The sequence below is a fragment of the Eucyclogobius newberryi genome, unplaced genomic scaffold (assembly GCF_026437365.1).
Source record: "Eucyclogobius newberryi isolate DKJ021-1_F unplaced genomic scaffold, fEucNew1.0.hap1 SCAF_12, whole genome shotgun sequence".
Classification (NCBI taxonomy): Eukaryota; Metazoa; Chordata; class Actinopteri; order Gobiiformes; family Gobiidae; genus Eucyclogobius; species Eucyclogobius newberryi.
In genome coordinates this window covers 17,542,842-17,551,929 of record NW_027315746.1, presented here as the reverse complement: position 1 = coordinate 17,551,929, position 9,088 = coordinate 17,542,842, and the positions used below count along the sequence as shown (strand labels likewise).

Genomic DNA, 9,088 nt, shown 5'->3' with positions numbered 1-9,088 from the left:
AATATTCAAATCCTGTCTACCACTTTTAGGGAGTTAACCATGTTTGGGGCCAAGCTAAGCACGTGGAGCATTCCTGAAGCGGCCCAATTTTCAAGCAAAAGACAAATGATATGAAGAAACAACGCAAAGATAAAACTGAAAAAAGAAGGTAGTACAATGGTGCCCCAAAAATACAATCAGGTTATGTAAAGTCATAAATCAACTCATTGTTACCCACTGTTATTACATTATTATTCTTTATTATTATTATTATTATTATTATTATTATTATCTGCTTGTGTTAAGATCCTAGATATACTGAATTAAAGAATGCAGCACAATCGCCTGAAATGAAAATGACAATATGACATTTATTTAATCAAACTTTTTGAATGGAAAGAGTCAAGCAAGAAAATCCTCAGTTATTTCAAAACATTAAAGTGTATATATTTCATGTACGCTTCTAGGTTTGGAGTCATTTTTATTTCCATGAGAAACTTGCAAAAACATAGATCTCTTTTTAATGTTTCTAATACAACATCTCATTCCAGTTGTGTATGCCTGTATACACCATTCTCAGCTCTCACATTTAAGCCCTCACAAAAAGACCTGTACTTCACTAATATTAATCTATTCTAGTCCTAAACCTGGCATTTTTCAGATTTTCAAATCCCAAATATGTAAATTTTTGGCCATTTTAATTTTGGTTTAGTTCTATAATCTTTAATCTAGTTTAGTATTCAGTAAACTAGATCTGACTGAAAATTTACATACAAGATTGTAAAGTTTTGTGTATTTAGGTGGTACTTTAAGGGCTGCTCTTCAAGTCCCTATGGGAGAAAACCATGGAGAAAATGAACTTTGAATTTACAATGTCACTTATAAATGTATGGATGAATAAAACATTTTAGGTGCAGATTAAAGATTGTTGTTGGGGATCTCTGGGACAGTTATCCATTTTCCTATTGTCTGTGAATGTTGGTTAATCTGCTTCTCTATTATTGAACGATGACACATTCATTTTCTAACCTTCTGTTGGATAAATCAACAATTTTGTGAATCCCTGCTAGGCGACTGCAGTTATTGAATTTAAACGACTTGAAAAATGTCTGCATACATTTCTTAGGTCAAAATAGCTGACTTTGTATTTGTCAATGCAGCATTTCGCCACTAGGGTGCATAAGGGACTTAATAAAAACTAGTACTTCTGTGTGTTATCCCTGTTTGCACCTTGGGTCATTTATTTGTATGGAATGTTTACATTTATACTAAAATATTTCAGTTTGGGCAAAACTTTACAAGTTGAACAACAGAGAAGTAGAACAACAAAGTGTTTTTGTTTTACCAAAAACACAATTTTATCCTTGATAATATCATTATATAATGATATTATCTTCACCCTCATCAAACCTCATGCTTGTTTGCAGATCGGCCCCTCGCCCGTCAGTCACTTTACATTGCAAATACACCCATGTTTACATTTGCTCCACACTGACAATGGTCACTACGGGTTACCTTGACTAAAAACACAGGTAACCAATCAGAGCATGAAGGGAGGAGAGTTTACAAGAAAAAGGAGGAAGTAATATCTGACAATGACGCTGGAGAAGACAAAACATGGTCCACTCTGATTTAAAGCTTACCAAAAGAAACTGATCCCAGGTCAGAGAAGGTGTGATGTCTCTTGTGTGGATTAAGGCCAACCTCTGCTGTAGCTGTCAGCTGCTGCTCTGCAACAAAGTCAATGTACAAACATAAGGTAAGGACAAAGCTTTTGATTAACTGTAGAAATCACAACTGAATCATTCTTGTGCAATTTGTTTTCACTTATTTAATCATACATTTCAAGAAGAAAAGGTATTTAAATTCGATAGTCAAGAGTTTTAAGAGAAAGTGAAAGTATTGCTCTGAAGTTATTCTGTTTATAACCTGCTTCCACGTTGTTTTTATCAAATAACTGCAAACCATTTTAAATGACAGAAAAGCAATTTTGTTGCAGCTACCTTCTCTGTTCTTTTACATTATTTTGTCCGTTCATTTTTACAAGCCCAGAGTTACCCCAAGCAACAAGAGGGGCTTATCAGCAGCTGCTTCACTTGATATTGTTGGCCTAGTTCACACAAAAATACACCGCCTTTGCCTCTCTGTTTCTATATCACTGTTTGATACACAAACTGGGGAATGAATGTTATGGGGCTTATCAGTGTCCTCAGGGGCCTGGCACACACTTCACACAGACTAACCTATGTGACAGATGAACAAAGCCCTATAGTGTTAGATATGTATAAGAGCCACAGGCAGCTGCAGGGGAAGCTAACACCTACAGCTTGTCAGTCTAGAGCAGCCTCCACTCAAACGCCACAAAATGTGTCAAATACAAAGGGCCACCATAATCTACAAAAGCCAAACAACCCAAAACACAAGTTTGTTGCTGCACCGACAATTTTTGTGTTGCTAAAATATAATGGCATCTTGCCAATATCTAATCTTTCCAGTTGGGGAATGCAAATACACATGTCACATAATTGGGAAAGTGTTTACAAAGTGTTTTAAATACAATATATTTAAAACTCTAGAGCTCCTTCAATCAAATAAGGCCAATATTATTTAGTTTGTAACTAATCCTGTATTAAGTTTAAGAAACCACCAGTTAAGGATACACGTAGGCAAACTGTATTGATCCACAGAGGAATATGCTGATTTTATACTCTCCTTCAAATGAACTAAAATTATTGTTAATTATGTTGATTGTTTGTAATAAACACAGCATATTTGTTCTAATGTTGTGCAGCGCTTGTTTTTTGCTTGAACTAATGTTTTACTTCACTCTGATGAGTATGCCAGATGGTATTTTGTTTCAAACGCAAACAACAGAGGAAGTTGTAAATGAGAGGACACCGCTGGCAGAGATGTTGGCAGTCGTTTTGGTGCAAAACTCAGGAAGTGGTGCCTCCTAACTGTGCTGTGCTTCCTGAATGATAACTGACCAAAAACACGCTGTGCATCGACACAACTAAAATTATTTATTTCAAATGATTTAACTCTCTAACCCTAACCCTAATGCTGCAACTATAGAGAAGTATTTAAAAGGAACAAAACATTTATCGTCCAAAGGAATACTACTTTGATTGAAAGTTAATGAGAACAGTTATTACACTGACATACTATTTGTTTGGAGGTATTTGCAGGTTCTGTGTTTACAAAAGCCATTATGAGGGGCGGAGGCCTTGTGAACCACTGCAAATGGCACAACAAACCAGTCAGCATTAGTTGTGACAGGGACTGAAACACTTTTTGGAGGGAAAGAAAAGACTGTGACAAGCAAGCAGTGAGCGTGATAATAAAACAAAGAGAGGAGGAGTCACTTTAGTAAGTGCCATTTAAAGACACGCAAAGAATTTCTAAACCACCCTGTAACCTTGTAACACTGGACAACGACATTGTAACGTTTTATGCTCCACTTCAGTGACTGCCTCCTCCCTCTGCACACGGCTCCCTCTGTAGAAAATATTGCACAGTACAAATGCTTCCTTCCTGTGCCTCTTATGATAAGAGAGAAAAGTGGCATGATAAACACCACAAGAAGGCAAGTGATGCAGACCTCTTAAACAGCATCTTGTGAGGTCATTTGTGATTCTGTTTTAAAGGTGTGGTGTGTTGACTGTTGTTTTAGCATCCAACACCATCTACCCCACCAAAATACAAACCGTTTCTGTTCTTCTTATGCAGGTTTTCATTTCGACCACAAGACCGTTTTGCAGCCCCCGACTTCCTCATCAAGCATCGAAACAGAGCACGAGCTTCCTGTGACGCCTCTGTGTCTGTGGTCATCAGTAAAGTAGCATCAATGTTCTTCATTACTTCAGAGTCACACTGCATTGGAAGAAGAGACTGGCCTGTCCATCTCCAGGGAAACAATACCTCTGATTAGCAGGAGGATTCACACTGGCAACAACTTCATCAACCTGCATTGAAAGACAAACAACACAAAATATTCTTCAAAAACGATGTTTTTATTAAATTAAAAACTGGATATTTTGGATGCAACCATGCTACAACAGTCAGAGCTCATCTTTGATTTTGCTAGTGATCATGTAGACATGTCACAGGTGACTACTCTACATCAATTAACTGTTTAACATGCACACGTACATTTTAATCTGAGTTTTATTGTGTTTTGCAGCTGATGGCTTGCTCTGATTACCCTGCGGTGGTAGTAGAGCAAGTTCCCCATGCGCACCTGCTGTTCTCGGGTTTGACCTGTGAACAGTTCAACAAAGACGAACATCAACAGTCACTAGTCAAAGGTATGTTTATGAGGACATCATGCTAACTTGAACCACCTACCCGCGGGTCATCATAGTACATTACATACGATTTGATTAGAACCTCTTTTTAAATGTATTGTGGCAGAAAATGTGAAGATAACTTCTGACCGCGCATGCGCAGTCTTAACCTATCAACACACAAAAAATATCAGGAAGTAAAACAAAACATTCCTGGAAAGACAGGCAGTGGTAGGATGACGTCGATAGTTCGGGATGAAGCACTAATGCCATAACTTATTTCTAATTAAATGTTTAAGAGTAAGTGCATACTGTGGCGGCATTGTGTTACTTATTTGTTTGGAAAGCTGCGAAAGTTAGAGGCATGCCTAAAATGCTATGCTAATTTGCTAATGATACCCATGCCTTTGATGAAAACAGAAAGACATGTTAATGCTTTGGACGATTTACAGTGCCTTTTAATCTTTCTGCTAAGATGATGACTCTTCGTAGACTCTCGGTCACAGCCTCGAGCGACACAAAAGTTGATGACCGAGCAGCTGTTAGCAGATGTTGGCTATGGCAAGCATCTAGCTAGTAGTCCAAGACAAGTGTCCGAAAACAATTCACAGTCTTTGTCTATTTATAAAGTAAACTAATATTTCGTGTTAGTTGAGTTGTTTGAATTACTGGTGACTTGATAAACCCTGCGTTTTCTTGTTGTAGTGGAGCCAGGTGAAAGTGGAGAAGAGGAAACCATGGAGACACTTGTTGCTGCTGACTCTCTTCTCAACATGGACTGTGCAGACACACTGTCCCTGGAGGAGCATTACTGTAAGCTGCTCCTATTTTAAGTTTTTCAACAAATACTAAATATTGAAATTGAGGCAAAACTGAACATAATGGGGATTTCAATGGGGTATGATTTCAATTAAGTATGAACAATAAAGGGGAGTTTGGCAAACGGTAACCACTCAAATACATGTGTGTTGTATCAGAGCCCTGTTTAAAGACATTCACATTGTAAATTATATTTTACGCTATGTGTGTATTTAATAGGAGATAATTATAGACACTGAGCATACTTGATGAAAACAAAATGATGAGTTTTAGGTTTTACTGGACAAATGTGTGCAGAAATGTTTACCACACAATAGTTTTTCATCTACAGATATATTACATAGTTTACAGCGATTTACTTTGTGTGACAATAAAATACAATTTTGAAGCTAAAGAAAATCAATTTAATAGAAAATCAAACTTACAAACATTTCTATCCTGGAAATTCAAAACTGTTGCTACTTTTGTCTGAAAGACTCAAAATCATTAGCATTTACATCCAATATTGGTTAAATGTTGAAAATGTTTTATGGTCAACTTTACTTTGCCTTCAGTGGCCTCCTTTCTGGAGTTTATAATATGGGGGTGACAAAGCATTCTAAAGGGTATTTCAGACAGTTATTCTTGCTGTGGTTAAACCCATCCGTGTCCTGCAGCCCATGTCTTTTTACCGTCACTGGGTGATGTCATCGCTGCTCCGGTTACCCAGGTGACGGTGTCAGCAGAGGGCATTGTGGGAGCTTTCGACCAGCCTCTGTGGCACACTGTGCACCACGAGCAGTCTGCTACAACCCAGTCCAAAAAGAGAGGTTAGTCATTGTCATTTCATGTACAAAGAATAATGTTGATTGGTGTTGTAATTGTAAGTCATTATAGAATTGATTCTCATTCTTAATTTCAGGAAAGAAACACAGAAGCCGTAGAGCTGAGTCTCCAACACCAGACATTACTATAAAAAAAGACAGATATAATAAAGGTATCTAATATGAGTCAGTAGTCGGAAAAAATATTATATGAATTAGACTTAGACAAAATTATAAACATTGCTCAAAAGATATTCCCTTTCTCTATAGGAGGAACCACATTGTATCTGTGGCAGTTCCTGATGGAGTTGCTGCAAGACAGACAAGTCTGCCCTCGCTACATCAAATGGACTGATCATCGCCAAGGGATCTTCAAATTGGTTAATTCAAAAGCTGTTGCCAGACTCTGGGGCAAACACAAGAACAAGCCTGACATGAATTATGAGACAATGGGTCGAGCTTTAAGGTACAACACAGCATTTACCTCTGAACTACTGTAGCCTCAATTTATATTTAATACTGTATATGCAAAACTGTGCCATCATTTATTTAGCTTTTAATACTTGGGATGTAACAGTAATCATGTTATCTTGATATCATATTGTTATATCAAAAGGATTATATCATGGACAGTTGGAATATCTGAATTGCAAACATCTCCCATTTACCTGAGCTTGGAACCACTGCAAGTTGTTTGGGGGTTTGTGACCTCTTGTGGCTGAATGTGATATCAAACCCTCTTCCAAATAGTCTCAGCTATAAACAGGTTCATTGTATGTTTATTCCAACAAAAATGCCTTGCACTAATAATGTGCTTTAAAGGCTTAACGAAGCCTCTCCAAGCACTACACTATAGTCAATATTCATTTTCTCCTCACTCAGTGATGGTAAACTACTTTTGTAGCCACAGCTGCCCTGGGACCTACTGAAAGTGAGGCTGCCAATCTTCACTTTCGATTCATCCGACCACCACCACCACCAATTCACGCATACACCAGATACATTCTAGGCAGTGTGTCAACACAGAACCTGGTCTGAGCAAGAACATATACATATTTAAAGATGTTATAATATTCACTTTTACAATACATGCTTATTTTATTTTCAAGGGAAGATTTTTTTTAAAAAGAAGAAAAAAGACAAGTTTTGATAACAAAAATAATTATTAAAATAATTTCTGCTTGGAAATAAATAAAGTAATCCTGATTCTGAGCCTATCCTCCAGCTTTCGGGTTAGGGTATCATCACTCTTACCCCGAGATCATACAATGTATTTGCCATCCCTGAACATTATAACTCACTTTTAATTATTAATTTTGTTTGACCAGGTACTACTACCAGAGAGGCATTCTGAACAAGGTGGAGGGCCAACGTTTAGTCTACCAGTTCACGTCACTACCTAAAGAAATGATTTATATCACTGACGGAGAAGGTTCCAAAGAAGAAGAGGAGGATGAAAACAGTTCCGATGAAGATGATTCTGACGATAGCACAATATCCTCGTGTGACCAATCATTTGAACAGGAGACGCTTTCCTCACCTCCACAGAAGAAAACATCTTTACGACCTCCTGGTGCAATAAAGACCAGGACGACTCCCAAAGCTGAGGCGCAGCGTGAGACAGTCTTGAGGTCGGCCAAGAACAGCCTCATTCAGGAGCAGCATCTGCCCATTGTCTCCGCTGAGATGCTGCGGACCCTGCAGAACCTCCAGAAGGTCCAGTCTCTGCAGCCGTCGGGTCATGGCTCTGTCTTCAAAACCGCTCAGCTGCTGGGGAGCCTGTGTGAGCGGCAGGCAGCAGCCGAACTGGAAGTGGACATGAAACCTGCTCTCAACAACGGAGAAAAAAAATCTCTCTGTGGAAAAACTACAGTGGAATTGGTGTAGCTTGTGTATTAAGTAGCCTAACACAAATAAGATAAGATATTCCTTTATTCCTAAATCCCTGAAGACCCCCAACTATTTATACAATTTCACCTTATGCTGTTGATCCAAAGCCTGACCAAACCTCACTACAGCATACAATATGTTTGCAGTTAGTTCAGGTACTCCACTCCGTGCCTCTGTTGCATCCCTGAGTGGTTTTGTGATTAAATCTCACAATATGACAGAAAAGTCTCCTTTCCTTAACCAATAGTCATCTGCAGTATTCTGAAATACTTTTGGTAATTTTAATATAGTCAGCAAATGAACAGTACAAAATGTCAAAAACTGACGACGTTGATTTTATTTGGGCATCCTACATTGACGTTTATGTAAATATATTTTGGCTTCCTCGACTGCAAATGAGGGGAAAAGGAGGCATAAGTCATTTAGTGAAAAATGTAAGCAGGTGAGATTCAGTCTCAAATGATTTCTCCAGATGTAATGGGACAAGATAAACATCTTATGAGCTTTATCTATCTCAGCATTATTTAACGTTTTTATTGCCTTTATCTTTCACCAAAGTTAATGCACTGGAAGCTCTATTGCTGCATCGTCTGCAGACACATGCTTGCACTCCTGCTCCTGATTTTGGAGTGACTTTCTGATGATCACACTGTCTGGTGCCTGCTCTCCGTCTTACCCTTGTACGTGTCGTAACTGTTGCACGCTAATTAAGGTCTGCCATTGAAATGGTTTTGCACTAAAAGTTACTCCTGCTGTTTAAGTGCCTGAAGACGCAGCGTCCTTGGTTTTTGAGGACCATGAGGATGTTAAGGGAAACATTCCATTAATTTTACTGTTTTTTTTTTGTAAATGATTGAAAACAAGGGATTATTGTAATTTCTGAAACTGCAGTCTGACACTGCTGCTCTTCTGTGACAATCAAGTGACATGACCCTGTTGCTCTTTTTGCTTTTGTGCCTTATGTATACTATAATTATTTAGTGTTTATTGTGTTTTTCTTATACAAATATTATTAACTTGTATGGACCTCTAAAGCCTTAATGTGTTGGTTATTACACAATATACTGTATAATTGTGTTCTTTGCCATTTTCCCTCAGGTTTATAAAACTTTTATTTGCTTTATAGACTATATATGCCTTTTGCACCCAATTAGCCTATGCAAGAAATAAAATGCTTATCTTTGTACATATTGGCTTTGCATTTACATATAATTGTGTCTATTTAACTTTGATTTCACAGCTCAAACTCTATTTTAACTTTTGTATGTTTTGCTATGTGTTAAGGTTAAGTTACATGTTAACCCTATCCTC

At 37.9% G+C, this 9,088-nt stretch overlaps 1 protein-coding gene across 2 annotated transcripts; it reads left to right on the top strand.

The window, feature by feature from the left end:
• The first annotated feature begins 1,550 nt into the window (after nt 1-1,550).
• On the top strand, nt 1,551-8,963 carry LOC140356253 (ETS-related transcription factor Elf-1-like). Of its 2 annotated transcripts, XM_072441077.1 has the most exons (8): nt 1,551-1,738; nt 3,709-4,088; nt 4,163-4,286; nt 4,971-5,078; nt 5,741-5,893; nt 5,986-6,060; nt 6,158-6,353; nt 7,216-8,963. In XM_072441077.1, the coding sequence occupies exons 2-8, from the start codon at nt 4,029-4,031 to the stop codon at nt 7,772-7,774; spliced, it is 1,275 nt and encodes a 424-aa protein (XP_072297178.1). In that variant the 5' UTR covers nt 1,551-1,738; nt 3,709-4,028; the 3' UTR covers nt 7,775-8,963. The 2 variants fall into 2 exon arrangements, with proteins under 2 accessions (XP_072297178.1, XP_072297179.1); XM_072441078.1 differs by lacking the exons at nt 1,551-1,738; nt 3,709-4,088; nt 4,163-4,286 and adding an exon at nt 4,446-4,565.
• The last annotated feature ends 125 nt before the right edge of the window (nt 8,964-9,088 follow it).